At 40.3% G+C, this 19,935-nt stretch overlaps 1 protein-coding gene across 2 annotated transcripts in view; it reads right to left on the bottom strand.

Moving 5' to 3' along the window:
* Positions 1-12,056: 12,056 nt before the first annotated feature.
* Positions 12,057-19,935, bottom strand: part of plod2 (procollagen-lysine,2-oxoglutarate 5-dioxygenase 2) — a 30,456-nt gene continuing 22,577 nt past the window's right edge. Inside the window, exons 12-20 of one of the 2 annotated variants that reach the window (XM_022767222.1) lie at positions 19,147-19,272; positions 18,148-18,289; positions 17,238-17,300; positions 15,842-15,955; positions 15,451-15,516; positions 15,146-15,250; positions 13,668-13,814; positions 13,322-13,447; positions 12,057-13,115 (exon numbers count right to left, since the gene is read on the bottom strand). In XM_022767222.1, the coding sequence (XP_022622943.1) occupies positions 12,960-13,115; positions 13,322-13,447; positions 13,668-13,814; positions 15,146-15,250; positions 15,451-15,516; positions 15,842-15,955; positions 17,238-17,300; positions 18,148-18,289; positions 19,147-19,272 (1,045 nt within the window). In that variant the 3' untranslated portion in view covers positions 12,057-12,959. The remainder of the gene's footprint in view (positions 13,116-13,321; positions 13,448-13,667; positions 13,815-15,145; positions 15,251-15,450; positions 15,517-15,841; positions 15,956-17,237; positions 17,301-18,147; positions 18,290-19,146; positions 19,273-19,935) is intronic. The other variant, XM_022767223.1, reaches the window with a different exon arrangement.

Below are 19,935 nucleotides of genomic sequence, written 5' to 3'. Positions count from 1 at the left end.
AAAAAACATTTACTTTTACTTTGCAGATGAAGCTCATTTCTGATCACAAATTCACTGACGCCACAGAAATCCGCCACGCAGCCACATTAAACCAGCGAATGTGCACTGCTGTTTACCCCCTCAACACACACACACACACACACACACACACACACACCAGCTCCCTGTACCCCCCTCCATACCCCGACCCGCTTTTCAAGCCCCAGTGGCATTCTTCTATTCAGCTGATGAAAGAGATTGCTTGGGTCTTGCGCTAATGAATTGGCATTATTATTAAATGATGTTTGTAAATTATGACCCAGTTTGCTCCCAATGAATGGCGCAGGAACTCAAAACCCACATCGTCAATTAGGAGCTCACAGCCACTGTGAGCAGTTAGTTGAGGAGTTGTACTGGGGGGGTTTAGGATGCAGGCAGGAGTTTGGAAATTCCATTTGCAGCTCACCAGCGCTGCCTTGTGGTGCTAAGACGAACATCCACATTTCCCCCTTTAAAAATGCTCTTTTAGTAGTAGTTTCAGTAAAGTAAGAGACATTATTATTATTGTTTCATTGTTTTTAGAAATGACTATTTGATATTTGAGGTAATTATAACCAGCATGTGATATGTGAAAAATTATAGCTATTTCTTATATTTCTATTTTATTTCATGAGAATACTGTTGTTGGCTAAAGTATCTAAAGGCAAGGAATAACACATTTAAAATATGTGCTTGCATATCTAACAGTGACTCCTTCATTAGGACGGATTTTTGTGTCCCATCTTCAGCCACAAGGGGGAAGAAGAGTGGAACAGATGCAAACGCAGAGCTTCTCATCTCAGTGATCAAATATTTCTTTTTCATTTCAAATTCTGCTTTGTTGCTAATGATGTTGACAACAACTGTTGACAGTCAACGTTTGATAATTCTGATGGCTGAGCATTTGACAAATGCAAAAGAGCAGATGTTAATTAGGTTTTTGATCCATTTTTAAAAAAAAAAATACTCTCCTTGTAATGTGTTTATTATCTTGCATAAGAATGGTTGGATTTCAGACTTGCAACAGCGTCATCCTCACAGTGACACCTTGTGGAGGCTGGATGATACATGCAGCACATCCAAACTTTGATTTCAGTCGATCTCTCTCTCTTTGCGATTGATTTTAGACATTTCATTAAAGATGGTAAAATGGAAATAAGAATACAATTTCAATTTCATGCGACTGTTTGCGTCACAGAGTATTCAGTACTTAATTTTAAGCAAGTATGGTTTGTAATTGATATTAACATATTAATTAGGGTCTATATTCTCCTGTACACATCATGTATTGAAAGATGCTTGTTTAGTGTGTAATTTGACACCATCTTTGACTTATGGTGACCCCAAACAACTCAGCCATAAACACACACATACACATAGGGTAACAGTTCCAGGTGTCCAATTTTACAGTGTTAAAAGTGCACATAACACTACAGTTCTCCTGCCACTTTCCCTCCCTTAGCTTGGACAGCTGTGTTGAACCTCTGCTCTAAAATGAGTCAGGGGTTCATCTGAATGTGAAAGGGCCCCCAATAAACTAAAACAAAGGACACTTTGGGATCGTGTTGTTCATTCAGAGGTAGTCAAAGATGCACAGGAATGCGTATTCATTTGACTCTGTTAATGGACCACCTAGTCAACATTTGTTGTGTGCATAGAGACTACAGCAACATACCAAAAAGCTACTGCAGTCAGTGTGATTAGCTGTGTGAACAAGCACAAATGTGTAACAGTAGGTCCTCATGTGTTTCCACACAGGGGTTTTATGCCATACAGTACGTATAAAACAACATCATCACCATGAAATAATTTTATAAATCATGAACAGACCCTGTTTGTCCTCAGAGGAGGCTGGTGCTCTTCCTTCGGGCAGTGTAACATTTCCAATACAACAAGAAAATGTATCTGTTACATGAACATGAGCACAATTTTAATTACCATGTGTATCTACCCTCCGTTTCAGAAACACAAAACCTCCTGGGAGTGAAGGTTTAGTCTTACAGTGTTGCATGATTGGCTACATTCCACTCCCATACTTCATTTACCAGATGTCTGTCCCACACAGCAGACAGGCTATAGAGTGTTTCCAGCCATAACGTATGACTGTATCACACACCTCCACCATACAAATCATTTCAAAACCCCAGAGAATTTATTCATCTTTATCACTACTGAGTCACAGAATCAGTTCGGGGGAAGTAACTCTTAGGAAAAGACGTAATTCTCAGGAATCTTTCTGGCCTCACTGTGAATATATATCTCCCCAGTCCTCTCACTGTATTTCACTGCTGGTTCATATTTAGTTCTGCATCTGCGAGACAGTCCCATTTAAATTCCATAGCATTTCATCAGTATCACAGTAATAACACCATTCAATTTGGCATTTAGCTTTATGTTCCATCCATGCCCAAGACATAATGGAAGAAAAAACTCACTTAATGTGTATTTTTTGTGGCACAACCCTACAATTTGACAAGGCTGGATTACAGCACATCTCTGTAAATAGCAGTCAGGGAAAATACCAAAATCGTGCTGTCATTTTGGGGCTCTTGTTATTTTCTTTATTCTGCTTAAAGTGAAATTGTATTATCACCATAGTGCCTCATTATCTGTGGGTCCCCATGAGTTGCAGGGTTACTGATTGTGTTAAATCTGACTTTCCTTCAGAGGTTCTGGGCAGTGAACGCGGACTGTCTCCGCTCCAGATGAATTTCACAGATTTGTCCAATCCAGACATAGCATCAGTTAGAGCTGGAGGGTGGGTGAGGAGGGGGGAGGTCACATTCCTGACCCACTGAGGCGAAAAGGAAATGATGTCACCCTTGCCCAGACTACCATGACTCATTAGTTTCAGACTGCGCTTTAATGTTGCCTTACATTTGAAACCCTGGCAGTTTCAACTGTCTTGGCACTGCCACAGTAACTGTATGAGGAAAAACACCTGGACTATTACATTTTTTTCTCAACATCCATTTCCATGTTTCTTTCTTTCTTTTTTTGGGGGGCATGAAAAACAAGCCAAGATTTTGATCAAACCTGTCCAGAATGCAGACTACAAACTGAATTCTTTTTATTCAGCTCTCTTATGAGGCATCCTTTAGTGCCTTGTTAGCAAGCGTTACATTTTTTACTTGTTGCGATATATTCCTGTGTGCAGCAATGGAGTGTGGCACAAATTTAGAGCAATATACAGGATTAATGAGTTTGATTTTGGAACGGGAAGCAGTCCTGAAAGCTAGATGTTTTTCATTCCGTCAAGGCTCACTTGAGAGTCATTTCAGATCATTATGGCTAATGTACATCTGATTTTCTGGCAAAATCTCTGGATATTTACACTGTGAATCTGCAGCTATGGAGACTTAAGCTTAAGCAGTATGCATACAAAAACATACTGATAAATAAATTCCATTTTTATTGTGTACAATGGATAACACAACATACACGCAACAGTAAGGAAATTCTTTGACGCACAGAGTTCGACTGTGATATTTCAGTAGCAGAATCAGCATGTTGCGGGTGGGACAGGAGGCAATCAACACACCCAGTGCTGAGTACATAAGTATACATGGTTAGGTGGCCATATGTGTACATTTAACTGGCTTCCTGTGAAACTGAAAATTACATGAAATTGTGTGTGAATATGCACGTAGGCAAACATAGGCCAACCACTGATTGACCCCAGTTATTTCAGCCTACAGAAGTCAAGTCAAATGAGTGCCTTGAAAGAGTCTGTGTGTGTGTGAGTACTTAAGTGGGTGTTTTGCACTGTTGCCTGTCTAAAGCATATTCTTGCACATTATCATGCTTGCATGCATCCACTTTGTATACATGATCTAATGTTTTGCTCAAAAGAGTTACGTTACATACACTTGAATGTTTTGGGGTTTTTTTCTGAGGTTGAGATTTCATACACCCAAACTGTAAATCTGTCAGTAGATTAACACAAACGGCTTCATGTCATGAGTTGTTTTTTTGCAACTTTGTGGTTGAAATGTTCACGATTAAAATGCCAAGGAAGTATCAGACGAATAAATTATATGCTTACTCGAAAAAAAAAAGGTCCTGCTTTCTTGCTCATTCAGACACATAAATTGATCTTAGATGATATGCTAGAATGCAGATGAGGTAATTACAAAGCTAAAAACAAAAAATAGATACATTTTAAATGAAAATGGAGTTTGGGAGTTGGTTTTTAGATGACGCATGTTCCAGCTTTTCACTCCTCTGTTAAGGCCTGGGTTGATTTTCTGCAGCTCTGACTGAAAAAAGGGCCGCGGCAGAAGAGTTCGCCATCTACAACATTCCAGCTGTTTTATGCGAGTTGACAAGCAGGCCAGTATAAAGACAAGCAATGAATTATGAGGTTCTCTCAAGAGAGTCCATATGTGTTTGATGGCATATGATACATAAGAGGTGGAGAGCTACAGCAGGCATAAATGTATGAAAGATAGGATTTTATATAAATGTTACCAGGTTTGATTTTGCTGTCATTTGTGGCACCATTGTTATTAAAGTTGCCTCACTACAATGGTGCATTTTCTTAAAGCTTAAGTGGGCAAGCTGATTTACTTGCAGTCTGTACAAGGGCTCAATTTTTTATGCCTCATAGACCTTGTGCCTGTTTTCATTCTGTGAGAGGCTCAGAACAAAGATGTGTAGCCAAGTGCTGCCAAGTCGCAGGGTGCATTTGGGCAATTGTTTGCAAGCCTGGGTCGCAGGGAAAGCTTGTTGAGAGGGAGCTACAGTATGCATGATCAGAGGTTAGGAGCTCTGTATATGTAAGGCTTTGCACAAGAAGAGATGTATGTGTAAGTGGAAACATATGTACGCCTGCAGGATGCATGTTTCCTGTAATAAATCATAGATATTCTGAAATTTTGCCACATGAATGAGCTCACTGGCTATTCCCAAGCCACATAGCGGGAAATATCAAACAACATGCTATTTTTAACATTTTTAATCAGTGGTCTAACATGCTGCTACAGAGCCGGATTAAGGATAGACAGTGGTGGGGAGGGAAGAAGCGAGATGCAGAGAAAGAGATCTGAGAAAGAGAGAACATTTGACCTTGCGAACCGGTCTCAGGCTTTGCATTCCTGGGCGGTTGTGTTGCTCGAGAGAGCTATGTGATTTCTAGCTTTCACAACTCCCCTCGGTTTCTAACCTCTCTGTGTTTATGTGTGTGTTGGGGTAAGAAGAGAGAGGGTGTGGGTGAGGGTGACGGGGGGGTGGAGCTCCCATGTGTGCTCCATAATGACCACCACTTGACTTTGGCATTGTGCTCTGCACTTGTCTTCTACCAAACCCTGACCTTCAAAGGCTAAATTTAAGCTGCCTTCTCACAGAGAGGACCCTCTGCTACGTTCAGGTTTACTCTGTAATTTTATCAAACCAACCCTTATACTGCACATAGTGGCACCTGACAGATATAAAAGCAAAGCGGTTTATCTCCTGCAACCACATACAATATGAAATAGCTAGCAGAGAGTAAGAAGTCATCCTCTGACCAAGGAGAAAAGACATTTTTATAAAATTTCCACTGAAGTTATTCACTATAATACAATGTTTGCTCTCTGATAAAGCAAGTGTACTGTACTTGGTCATGGCACATGGCAAACACTTAATACCATTTGTGGTTCAGTTGCATTTCATGTTTTCTCTGCAAAATATACAAAGATACACTGGACTTGTTTTTGATTGATGTAAATGTATTTGCATTGAAAGACTCAAGATTTGAGCCCTTTAAATTGACCCATTCTCCTCTTTATGGAAAAAAATGGATATCTCTCTTCATCTTCTCCTAAATTCTGGATTGAAAAAGGAAAAAGCATTTATTGAATTTTCTTACGTAAACCTATAGTGTTTGTGTGCATGCTGTGTGCCTTCCTAGGAAAATCCCCCTCGTAAAATCTAATATTAAAGTATTGCACGGGTAGTTACACATGACCCAGATCGTGAATTATCCCTCTATGTAAACTTGTGAAAGTCAAAACAAAAAGAGGGTTATGGCAGTGTGCCCAGATTGAGGCATAATGCCACAACACAGCTACAGACCACAACGTCCAGTGTGGAAGAGTTGCTTTGTGCATGCAACAGAGGTATCCAAGGGAAAAAAAAAAAAAAAAATCGCTCACTTGTGGTTGGTCTTTTAAGTGGGAGCCAAAGAGCCAATTAGAAGGATTAGGGTGGATCACCACTGGTTTTGTCTTGATGTGCTGCGGTCACCAGATTGCCAGTCTGCTGCTGTGTTGCTTCTGGTTCCTCAGAGGGCAACAGGTTCACGTGGATGGCTCAAAACAAACGCGGTGGCACGCGGGCTTTCTTCGTCTTTCGTATCTGATAGTAGTCGAAGAAGTGCTAACTACAAATCCAACAAGAGCCACACAACTGGAACATACAATTATATCATACCAATGGATAGACAGGCAGTGGGAGAAAGCTTTCTGTGGCACAAAGTCAAGAGTAATGGTGGGAATGCTCTCATGTCACGAACACTGCTTCAATCCTGTTTCTTTTCTCTCTCTCAGTGAATGGAGCCTGGCCTGCACTGCTGCAACTGCTCATCCACAATTGAGTTTAAAAGTGGCATAAATATAGACTTAGACACCAGACAAGAAAAAAAAGAATGTGGTTGATGCATTTGTCGTTCTGGGATGAGCCTCACATTCGCCCTCTGGCACCTTCAGATTAGCAAGATATTTGACTCACTGTCTTTCACCACAGAATTCACAGGTTCAGAGAGATCGTTGCTACTGTGTGTCATTGCGTTGTTGAAATCCCTCATTATTCTGAGGGCATGTTTGATTTTGAGGAAGCACAGTGATGTTTTCTTGGATTCCTTCCTCTTCTGGTACAGCTGATATGACTCTGTTAGTGGACTGTTCTGACAGTTATTGACTTCAGGAAGTTATCCGGGCAGCAGAAAGCAAACAACTTTGTTGCCACCTCAAAGCCTTTTTTTTCTGCCCTAAGGCCTCATCTTTTTAGAAAACCCTTTGCGTCTGCCAGTGAGGTATAACAATGATTGGCTAACACACAACACACACAGGCTGCCCCACTTCCTCAGTTAAATACTTTTTGCTATAGATGGAGAAGGTTAAGGTTGTTAGATTTTTTTCTATCCTACTGTACTAAGGAAAGAAAAAATCATACACAGCCTGAGAAAAATGTTTATCTGCAAGTTTCTGAGACACTATAGTTGGCATAAGGGTGTGAACATATTGGCCTGGCAGCCTTTATGACAAAAAAACATATTCCTAACCTGTAAAATATTTTTAGTTTTGGATGCTTAACTTTATATATTCAAAGACACTTTAATTATTTATTATTCTATCTTTTCCTGATGTATTTTGTGCTTTCATTTATCCTCAAAGGTAAAGCCGCCTTTTGCGGAACTTAAATTAAAACTATCAAACAGTGATATATTTAGGCCTTTACAACCCACTCTCCACAAACATCAGATTCTTGTGACGCGTCGTGGATATGGCAAGTGTGGGTGGCCATCTTCGACACTGTGCCAAGACTCACAAACTAACTCTGATGAAAGTAGCAAGGACATTGACCACATGACAGTCCTCAACAAACATTGCAGACAGTAGCATCATCTGACATCTGGGCCTGTCTAAAAGAAACATCAAAGACATTTCATATGACTTTCCTCTGCTTGTCAGTGTCAACATTTTAACCATTTCAACCATATTTCCGTTTTTTTTTTTTTTTTGTCTCAAAATATATTATTAATTTCCTTAAACAATCTCAACAAACCAACACGAGGAAACAAGACCAATCAATGTGATTGCTCCAATAATAACATCACCCTGATCGGTATATTTCATCTGACGCATCAACCTGTCAAAAAACAGTCAAGTCAGAAATTCTACTTTGCCCGCAGGCGCGTGGGATTGACTTCTGCGGAACTGTATATCTGCTCTTCATTGCATCAGAGCTTGCACTTGTCACATCAAAGATTAATGGATAATGCTGCAAGCAGAACTTCTCCTGTCAGTGTTGTTGTTGCCAGACTTCTCACTTCGCAGTGGCAAATTGTTTGACGTCCAGTTTAGAAATGGTATAGACAGTCTGTACCCACATGGGGGCTCTGAGGGTCCGAGCAGCGGCCTCCTGTTGCTCCTTCCTCTCTGCCCATATTGACCTAAGACACGTAGCCTCCGCACACACAAGGGCACACACATAGACAAACACCCTGACACCAGAATACCCTACACTCCCCTTCTTTCATCTGCATCTGCAAAGTACCGATTGGAGGAGCAAAACCAGACTAAACACACTGAAGGATCTTTCAGAAGACCCCAAAATAGCTCATAAAAGGCACATTGTGTGACTTATATTTTTCTCCACTTACTATAAACGGAGCTTCTGTGGGTTTTGAAAACTCTCCATCCTCCACCCATTCTCCACTCTACTTTTGTCTTCTCCATAAATCAATATCTGTCTGGGAGTGTGGGGCTGCAGATTGTTTTTACAGAGCGTTGCTATGTGTAATTTGGCTAAATGGTACTTGCACCCGGTTTACTCTGAGATGGTAAACAGTCTGGCTGGTAAAAAGGGAGTGTGCTGATAGTCTCAAAGCATACAATCAGCGATAATTGGTATTGTTGACTGTGGACATATTTGATTACTTACCTGGGAGATAGGCATGATGGCAGCCTTGAAATAAGAAGTACTATTTTGGTTGAATTACACAATAAGGATCATTTGATATATCAGGTTTTAGGACATGTCTTAATCATTTTTGATCACAGGTATTAGCCTAATATGAAAGTTTCCCAACATAAAAGTGAGCAGTGACTTTACACACATGAATTCTCACAGTCTATTTTTTTTAACAGCCCAATAAAGTTTACTCAGAAACTTTTACAATGTTTTTGAGCTGCCACTGTCAGTGGTTTTAAGTTGTGAAAATTGAAGAATTAAAGGCTTCTTCTCTTCAGTGTATACAGGGCAAACAGGCTGTAATGGGAATATACAGGTTTTAATAAAGAAAGTGAACTCTAAATGTTAATTTGATGCCACTAAAATCTGAGAGATGATTAACTTTTATATTTGAACAATATAAGCTAAAAACAAGTTCCGTAAATATATAGGGTATGTAAGCATCTTTGTTTGCCTTGCATTATTGTAAAGATGATAAACTAGCACCAAAAAACTTCCCTATAAGCAAGTGGGGATCAACATAAAGAACGAGTATTTTATCTTTATTAGCCTGTAATAATGATGGAACTTACTGACACTGCGCAAGCAGCTGCCCTGAACACCTTTTTGTTTCATGCATTTTGATTTCAGTCTCACTTTCCTTTGGTTTGGTGAATGTACGCTTAATGAACAAGTATCAAAACAACAGCCGGCCTCATATCTCAGCATTCCTGTTTTTCAAAGAATGTTGAAAATGGGGGTCGTTTAGCAGAGGTGTCACGCTGCCAAGTAACAAATTACACAGAGGAGGTCTTGTTTTAAACTTTCAAACATTCTTTTATTTATTTTTTATTTTATTTTATTTATTCAATGTATTCATCGTTCTCAGACAGACACACACACACACACACACACACACGCACATGCTTTGTTTGAAATGTGAAATTTAATAATGTAACTTCCTATGAACTGCACACACATGTATCAATAATGAACACAAACTAATCCACTAACACACGCACACGCACACTCACACTCAAATCCATCTGTGTACAGCTGTATTGAACATTTCCTCACTGTATTCTGGTTGTATCCCAGTACTTTTCCACTAATATGACTCACAATTGCACTGTGCCTGAACTCGGATGCCTCCCTCCCCTACCCTCCTCTTCTCTAAACACAATTTGAGAAATTTATATGAAGTAAACTGTGTGGGATATTGTATATATCACACACACATAGTACATCATACGATGGCTTCTGGATGAACAAGTTGCTTGTTTAGCTAGATTTCAAGCGAGACGGTTATTTATTTAACCCACAGTATCTGCTTCAAAACTATTCCACAAGAATAAGAAAAATGACTTAAAGGGTGAAGCTGGTGATATTCTATATGTTTACTATCAACAAGAACAATGAAAATACCAATACAAAAAAATAAATTGATGCCATTAACATCCCTGGTTAGCTGTAGACCTCCGATGTCATCTAAAAATGATTAAAACCCCATCACTGAGGTGTGCATTGTCGCACGTATGTCTTCAGTTGGAATGAATGAGGACAGGGTCTACTTTCAAGACCAGTTGTAAAGTCTGCAAAAAAAAAAAAAAACATTTTCCAAATTTTCTGTGGCACCTACCAGGTCATAAAAGCTGGTACTCATGTACTGTAATAAGACTTTGATTCATAGCCCCAAGTGGTAAATATGTGACTAAAAATAAATAGGAAAATGGCTCATAAGTGGCACACAATATAGGCTTGAAACTGCTCATGCCCACCACATAGCATGATTGTCTTCCTCTAAACCATGCACACCAGTCAGTGTACCCCCACACACGGACTGGCCTCAGGCACTTGCATTCTTGGATCATTGCAAAGACTTAATTTAAATCCTTTGTTTAGTCAGGACCAGTATGTATGCCGCCATAATGGCTAAATCACTGTCTGTTACTGGGCACCCTGCAGTTTGTGGCACACTTGAATATACTCTGGTATAGTATCGTGTTTCCCATCGTTAGAGCCATTGACCCCTAAGCATGAGTATTCACTGGGTTAAACAGGGAGTGTGTGGCCTCCTGGTGTGTTCAGCTTTGCCTGTAAAAACACGCACTCCAGAGTTGAGGGAAAGGCTCTACAACAACCTGCACTTGCATTCCCAATATTCACTTTGCTTCATTCTTCATCTAACTTTAGAAATAAATCAAACGTTTTCCTCCGTTTCTGCCTTCTGATAAAGTCATTCCTGTGAGAACCTGCTTGGAATGCAGCTTTTTCCTCCACGCCTGGCTGGGATCAATGTCACCTTTCAGAGGGCCTGGACACAGGGCAGACCAGGGGAAACGATGGCCACAAAGGGCTCTTTCAGCAGCACAGAGCCTTTCCCCCATGCTGACCTAAATCTCCTCCTTCTCTGCCCCTCTGCTCAGCGTCTCAGACATTCAGCCTTCATCCAGGCTTCACAGGGAGAAGCAGAATCGTGTGCCTAGTCAGGGAGTCAACCCTGCAGGACCCCAGAGCTGTGGGTGCTAAAAAATAATGAGTTTTGATAGGGAGGTGAGACTCCAGATGATGTAAGTAAGTGAAGGAGTGATCTAACATCAATATTGTATTTGGTTTTCTAGATGGTACACACAGAGAGGCTTGTAACTGCTAAAAATGAAATCACAGTTCTCTTGTATATCTGTTTATAGTTCTCAAAAGTTGATCAGGTTTAGTGAGATTACTCAGTCCAACTGGCTGATTAAAATGATAATCAGTTCTAAAGTCAGTGAGCACTGACCCTCCTCTCTACAGGATGACAAGTATTCTGTAGGTTCCACCCTCCATACTCTCCCCGTCCATTCTGTCATCAATCTTACAACCTCCATCTGCACAACTTTCATACGGTTACATGTACATGTTTACACTCAGCCCCTAAGGTAAACTGAACTACATTTGCACTGACGTACATCACCACGCCCGAAGCATTCCGGTCCTTACTCCTCCAGCAGAGCGCTGCTCCAGTCCAGACCGGGCCTGACTGTTTCTACATGTGACGTGTTCAGTGGAGAACAGCTTGACAGATGCGGTAGATGAACTGATAACAGTGATGAAACAATGGAAGTCTGTCTCCAGTGGCGAGTGATCTCTCCCAGACATGGCTTTGCTTCTGCCAAATTCTGCACAGAGGAATTTCTTGATTTTGAATTATCTGAAGTTGCAGAAAAAGGAAGTAGGACTAGTTTTTGCTTTAAATAGCCTACTAAATCACTGATGTTTTAATAATGCAGATAATAATCAGAGTAAAAAGTAAAACCAAAAAGGAATACATTTATATTATTTTTTAATAAAGACTTTTATTAAATTTTAACAATAAGTTAAACAACTTAATTTGCTTAGTCCCAAAATCTATTCACACAGATCTCTCAGAGAAAATATTGCAGAAAATGTTTTCAGGAAAGCAAATGAACGTTGCCAATTTCCAAAAAAAAAAAAAAAGAAAGAGAGAAAGAAAGAAAGAAAGAAAGCCTTTCAAGTAAAACAGAAAATTGAACTTCATTCAAACAGAATTCATACTGAATTCTGCTGTCTTGTTTTTCTGGTGTGCAAAATTACAAAAATAGATTTTTTTTTTTTTCACTGGGCAGAAATCAAACTTTAATTAAAATCCCAATTGACTCAAACAAATGATTGTCTTTAGGGTGGAAAAACACCTTAACTTACACCCCACCAAATAATTGATTATGAAGGCAGAACATGGTGAGCACCAGTAGTAATTATTGAAGCAATGAGTTTTTTTTTTTTTACAGTATAAATGACATTTTACCTGAAACACAAATAGATACACAACAGCTATCTGCACACTAGCATGTTACAGCTAACTGCTAGCAAAGCCACCAGTGTGTGTCAATGACGTTACCATGACAACTGTAAATCAAGTACTGTGAAAATCATGACGGCCTACAGTACCAACTGCTCCTGCTCGGAGTTTGGTTTTCAATCTAAATATAAACGGTTTGAATGTGAATGGAAGCCCTGTACCCTGCTAGCATTTTTTATTTAATTCAATATGTGTATCTAAAGTGTGAACTGCTTTTATCACTTCCCTTTCCACTCTACACTCTGTTTGACAGAGATTTTTTTTAATGCAATTAGTTAATCTTTTAAAGCACTTGCTTTAAAAGACAGAACTGCATCAGAAAAAAAAAAAAAATGGGGCCCAAAACGTCAAATGACAAAACTAAACAAACATGATGGAAAAAAAAAGCAAAGCAAGGTCAAAAGACTAATTTGCAGTCTACTCAGGTAGTTCAAGGATCAATGAAAGACACTGCGATGTAGCGGGTGCCATTGGTGGTGGGCAGGCCTTCGTGGAGATGAGTCAGTCGTCCTGGGTGCATGAAGGTCCAGCCTTTCCTTGGTGACTCTATGGAGCAATTATACCTATGGAAACGGCAGCCCCCACCCTAAAAGAGGAGATAACAGACAGTGGTTGGAGATTTAAATTGGATGAATAATACTGGAATAAGTCACAGGGTTAACAAGAATATTAAGGAGGAAGATGGTGTAAGTGGAGGAGTTGAGATTAAATCAAGTTTGATGATATCTAGCTGACATGCCACTCCGTTATCAGTATGACTCATTCCCCATAACACCTCTTCCTCCTCCGTACCTGAAAATCTGTGTCTTTGTTATTGAGGGCGATGTTGATGGTGAAGGTAGAGGAGTCATGGTGGGGTCTCAGGTATGCTTGCCTCTCAGGCGTGTACTTCACCACGAAGTTCATTAAAGCGTAACCCTGCATTGAGGGGACAGGAATACATCAAGTTAGCTGACAGTCAGTGTATCTTTTCAAAACCTGCTCGAAATCACTTTTCAACAAAGAATGTCAAATACATGTAAAAACAGGTCTCAAGAGGAGATTTAACTGTTTCTGCTGTTTCAGCTTTTGGGCAAATAGAGGTGGGGGGGGGTTCAGTGTTTATCTTTCCCTTATTTCTCCATGAAGTCATTCTAACCTTTGTGTAGTAGCCAGAGAAAACTTTCAACGTGACAGGTGATATGAACTCTCGGATGAAGTGTAGCCACTCTTTATCAAACCCGATTTGCTTCATATGAATGTCGTCCGTTGGCACGGTCTCATAGCCTCCGGCAATCCTCTTGTCCTGAGAAAAAAGGAGAGAAAATAAAGCACATTGCAGTGTGATTAACAACGGAACAAATTACCCTCCATCCTCAGTGTGTGTGAGAGTGCGGTTTTCAGAGTGATGATGATGATGACGTGTCTGTGTGTGCGTGTGTGTCATCAAAACCGCAGGCTGTACTGTTGTCTGCCTGCATCAGGGTTAATGACCCATCCCACTCAGCGATTCCCAAACACAGTTGGTCAAAAGATCTGTACATGTCTAGTCTCTCAGGCAAAGTTTAGGCACATTAATTAACAATTTCAAACTACATAAAGCAGGCCACATGAATTAAACACCATACACACAAAACACAATACATAATGTTTTGTTTCATTATATTTAAATGACCTTAATATTATTACCTGATGGTAATAATATTAAACATGCACATACAAACACCCTGAACACCAGTCGTGTGTCTGTGTGTGTCCTTATAAACACATAAAATAAAAATGTAAAAATAAAAAAATGGCTACACTACATCTGCCTCACACAAGGGTGTGAAAGCTATCTTGAAGGTAACAGCTCCCCAAACCATCTTAAAGACATGGCTGTTACAATAAAGTTTACAAGGCATTATTTATTTCCTTACTTCCACTATTTCCTAATGGTGTCTGGGTGTGATTAATTACAACACAAATGCAACAAAACTTTCAACAAACCTTACCATAAGTATCAAACTCAGGCAATTTAAAAGTTGTGAAAGTTTTATAAATAAATTACAGCAAATGTCTTCTGAATGTTAGAAAATGAGCACTGGTGTCTCCCACTGTGCGCACATTGTTGGAATTGATGTGTAATGGAGAGGCAATCTAAATTGCCACAAACTTTTTGGTAGTTGTTATTTAGTGCTACAGTAATTAGGCAATTGAGACAAAATTGAAAATGACCAAAAAATTTGAGAAGATTTGCAGGTTTATTAACTGATCCATTTAGATTTTTTAGCTCTGCTTGTGGTGTTAGCAAATATTAGCATGCTTACGCCATGAACTAAAATGGTGAGCATGGTTAACATTATATCTACGAAACGTCGGCATGTTAGCATTGTTCATGCTGATGTTAGCGATTGGAAGAGAAGATCTTTAGCTCCGTCATCAGAGCTAAAGGTGTGCTTTGATATTTTAGAAACAAAACAATTGATTGATTAATCGGAAGAAGATAATTATTTTCAGCTTGAATATTAGCCTTCACACATTTCCTGCCCTAGCAAAGATGTGTCAACATAACCGCAGAAAGAAGTAAGGGCATGTGTGCCTGCAAGGTGCTGACTACAGATCTGTGTTCAGGGAACCTGAGCTAACAGTACTGACCTCATGTTTGCCTCCAGACCATGAACCGTAGTGCTCCATCTCCTCAACTATTTCATCACAGGCCTTCTCTGAGAACACTGGGAACCAGAAAACATCTGGACACGGCTGCAATGCACACACAAAGAGACATCTGACTAATAAACCTGAGTCATACACCGTCACCTGGAGCTGCAGTTACTGTAATGTTCTACCCAGATACTGGATGTTGAAAGCAGATGTGGTATTTCTGCGCGACATTATGTCATTCTTCTTCCCTGTCTCTCTACATCCTGAACACATGCAGATACACACACAAAAATACAAACCTCTTCCATGCGGTTCTCAGTGAAAATTCGAGTGTAGTTTTGGTGGATGTACTTCTCTTTCCAGTCCTGCACAGAGAAAGAATTTCGGAATTAGATGGACCTTTTTTTTTTTTTTTTTGGACTTTTTGCTGACCTGCATACCTCACAGAGCTAATCCCCTCTCCCACAGGGCACGTCGCAGCGTGCTGAATACAGTTGTAAATCACAAAGCCTTATCAGACAGGAACCTTATCATACTGAAGTCATTATTTCAAAATCATCTCACATCTGTAATCCTTCCATTATGGCTAATGACCTTTTACAGGTGGCTGCTGTTTATCTCAGCTATTCAGAAAAAAAAAGCCTTTTCTTTTTTGTGGTTGAAGAATAATGGGACCTCATAATGACTTACCACAGGGTTTTCAAATATCTGCCACAAGTCATTGTTGTAATGAGAAATGTTATAATTGGCTGTGGAAATGAGCCTCCCAAAGTCGTGACGGTTTGTTAAGTACATGAAGATTCCCTGCAGCAAAGAGAAAAAAGTTCAGTCAGCTTCACAGAAGTTAGTTAGTAATTTACAACAGATCATATCTACATAACCAAAGTACATGCAGATCTACATTATAGACACATTTTAGGTTACTATTATGGCAAATGTATATGACAGTCATAAATGGTTAGCACTGACATAAAACCAGAACAAAACCTACCAAAAAGCTTCATTTGCTCGAAGATTTCAATAAAGTCTGATTTAAGTGTGTTTTAACACACTGAAATCCATTCTGTTCAACTTCGACAGAATCCAAACAGACACAGGTGCCATATAAATAATCTAAGATTATTTATGGGTTGTGGGTGGGGGGCTGCAGGGGTGTTGATGGGTTGGGAACAGGAGAGGGTGGGACAGTGAGGTGAGAGGAGTGGGAGAACAGGAACAGAGGGGTGCTGGGTAGCTTGGGACAAAGCAAATCCAGGAATGATATTCCCTCTACGGTGAAGCATGGAGGGGTGACGGGGGGGGGCTGTGTAGGGGAGGATTTGGACTCACTATCAGACTAGGCTTTGGAAATGACAAAAAAACTGATGAATTCAGGATGGTTTTAAAAGCTCCCAGCTTAAGTTTCCAAATTGCTTGTGAAAGCTGTGATTTAGAGCAGAAGGTTTACACGAGTGAAACAAATTATTTTTGGAGCCTAGTCTGAGATCAGTGAGTGTGTTTAGAGGGAGCAGCTCGTTACATGTGTTTGCTGTGAGGTTTGGCTGTTCGGGGCAAAGCATCAGGACAGGGGACTTGCATGTGGACTGACTCCAGTCCTCTTTTCTCCTCCTTGATCTCCTCTCGGAAGCCATTATAAAAACAGGACAGAGCACTGGTCTTTCTCTCTCTAGCTTAGACAAATCCGCGTTTACCTAAACTCATCACAAGCAAAAAGTCAACATCAATTTCCAAAGAGCTGCCAGTCATCTGGATTTCTTATGAAAGGACATAGACAGCTACTCAATATTAATATCAATATTAATTAACACTTTCTGTAAATATGGAACTGCCCAATCTGAAATAAAACCTGATAATGTTCATATGATTTCCAATGGAGAACACAATGTAGGAAACTATTTAAAAACCTACAAATTTACAGAATTTAACTCAGCATGGCCAAGAAATCCTCAATCAAATTAAGTACACGTCTTTTGCACGTGAAAAAGTGTCTGCCTATGTAATGAGCCATAGCTTGGAGTGGCCTCTCAGTGCTAACCCATTGGAAATGGATGTTTCACAAAGCAGAGTAATTAAAACAAATGGAAACCTTTGGGGGCCTGAGCATATGGAATGATTCCGGAGAAGGGGAGTCTTTTTCTCTGTGACTGGTCTAAAATAAAGGAGAAGCATCATGTAAATAGGATAACATGAATCAGTGTTTCAGAGGAAGAGACAGGGTGGCAGTTGAAATATATATGTCACATACATAGCAACTCAGGAGGAGGGGAAATTCGCCTGCATGAAAAAGGAGCAAGATTCCCTCTGAAGCTGATGTTTTTGTGGGTTAACATAGGTGGGATGCACGTGGGGGCGAGGGGAAAGGCCAAGCAATCCAACAGCATACACCGAGTTTGGATCAGGCATTGTTAGTTGTCTAGAGCTGAGCACATGTGGCATGTCAGTCAGTGACATCAGGCATTAGCTGGATAACCATTTGAAGAGTTTAAAGGTGGAAAAAGAAAAACACATAACAGACAAGGCAACTTTTGTCAGCTAGCCAGCCAGGCATTGCAACCGGTTGCACTGTCTGTGGTCATATGACAATGAGGGCAAGAGAAAGTGAAGGGTGATGGGATATAAGTGGAGCAAGGAACCTGAACACACCATAGAGCAACCGTAAACAGAAGAAGAATCATGCCTTGATGACAGACAAAGACATTTCAAACCAAGTATACTTGCCAAGCTTTCATCTGTGGTTTCCGTTGAGCTGTTGACTTTTGTCAGGGTTATGATTCATTGCATTTTTAAACTAGCAGTGCCAAATCTTTTCTCTATGAACCTACAGAATTCCATTTTCTAAACATCCCTGAAAGTGGTTACATCCTTATTTAGACATGTTTTGAATGAAGAGATAACATTCATATTTTAAGGACTACATAACTGAAATAGCCTACAGCGTATTGACATTAGTTTACAACATGAATCCTTCCGAAAGATGGAAGCTGGGGCCTTCTTACCAGTTCTCTCGCATTTCTACACAAAGCCATATCTGGGTCCAGTTTCTCCAGAACAAAGTAGTTCCTCTCTTTCATTTCATTCCTCAAGACATTGCCCTTGACAAGGTATACATGTGCCATGTAAGGAATGTTCCACACACCCCTAGAAACAACAAGACACAGAGAAAGAAATGTTAATTTTGCTGTAACTGTTAAAATTTGCATTCTTGGGATGCCAGGGGACATTTTTCATTGTGATACTCATGCCATCCATGACTACAGGTATATTGTAGGAGGTGTTGGGGAGCGTGTTAGAGAGCTACATGGTAAAATTAAGCAGCATGTCAGTGTTATTCATTCAAACTGTTTTGTCTATTGGGTTACAAATATAGAGAAACCAATTTGTAAAGATTTTTGTTTTATTCACTGAAGTGAAACTGTTTTTTCTCCCAATTTGAGATGAATAGTTCCATCACACTTCACTCTCTGTCACTGCTAACTCCCACTGTCAGCCTGGAGATTGACACTGTTCCCGGATCCCAACCTCCTCCACACAGGCACGCTAACTAACCAGTACTGTAGGAGTTGCTAGTGCAGCGACAAGGACCTGATCCCTCCGCTGTTTTCCCTCCCCGCAGGTTCACGGGTGATTAAACCAGTTTCCACTGTGGTGGGTGAATGTTTGTTCCTCTGCGCCTTGTGGGTGCCATTTCTACTTATTTTTAAACACATAAAAAGTGAGTCAGCCAGCGACGCCTCAGGCTTTGATGCTCAGTGCTTTATCACTGCTCAGGTCTGATTGTGGCTTAAATGACTCTTCATGTGTGCATCCTAGGACATAGCTCATAATGAAGGCATCTTATGTGTCTTGTTTCAGGCGAAACAAAACTATCAGCTGTTTCAGCACAGTAGGACAAGAGTTATTTACAGCCATAAACACCGAGAGATCCAATACTCGCATGCAGGTGTACGAACCATAAAAATGCAAAGCTGTGTGTCTTTATTGCACTTGTGACTTACACGCGTTTTCTCTGCACAATGTCGACATAATCCTCAGAGCGAGCGTAATAACCATCCAGGCTCAAGGCTCCCCAGAAGTTGGACCACAGCTTGCCGTGACGAGTGACAAGGGGACCAATTATTTTTCTGTAGAGAAGCAGGAGACAGTGGAGAGATGGTAATTCTGTCAAAGCAGATAAAACTCAGTGACATCTCACAGACAGGCAGCCACCTAATGCACTGGATCCCTTAGTGGTAAAACCAGCATGCTGCATCGAGGAGATCAGCCTCTTACTGGAAAGATATGATCATCGCCAAGTCAGTAAAAGATCGTAGAAGTAAGAAGTACGTAATGCAAACCAGGCTCATACATCATGCTGGACTGGATTGAAATAGTACAAAGACTTGCTGCAGCAGGCTCTTTTTTTGGTCTTTTTCTTTGAATTTGCACGAAATACAATAACACAGGATTTTTTCCACTGTTGTTCTTTTAGTGCTACTAACCCAAACCAAAATGAAAGGATTTTTTTTCAATTTGAGGCATAATTCAGTGTCAGTTGATACGGATGGAGATGGATGCTCTACAGTATACTAATGCTAAATTGTCTTGGTAAAGAGAGATTGGCATTTTCCTCTCACAGCTTCTGTGCCAGTAGAGAATTCTAATGCCGTCTTTAAATATCCTACAGAGGCTTTTGCTTTGCATGCCCTAGCCTCCAACAGGTCACGATACCAGGCCACAGCCACAATGACATCTAGTTTATGGGAAGCTTTCTTCACAATCATGAGCTGCAGACGGTTAAAAAGGGG

This window comes from Seriola dumerili, unplaced genomic scaffold, assembly GCF_002260705.1.
Source record: "Seriola dumerili isolate Sdu_G_001 unplaced genomic scaffold, Sdu_1.0 BDQW01001124.1, whole genome shotgun sequence".
Taxonomy (NCBI): Eukaryota; Metazoa; Chordata; class Actinopteri; order Carangiformes; family Carangidae; genus Seriola; species Seriola dumerili.
This window is presented reverse-complemented; position numbering and strand designations above follow the sequence as displayed.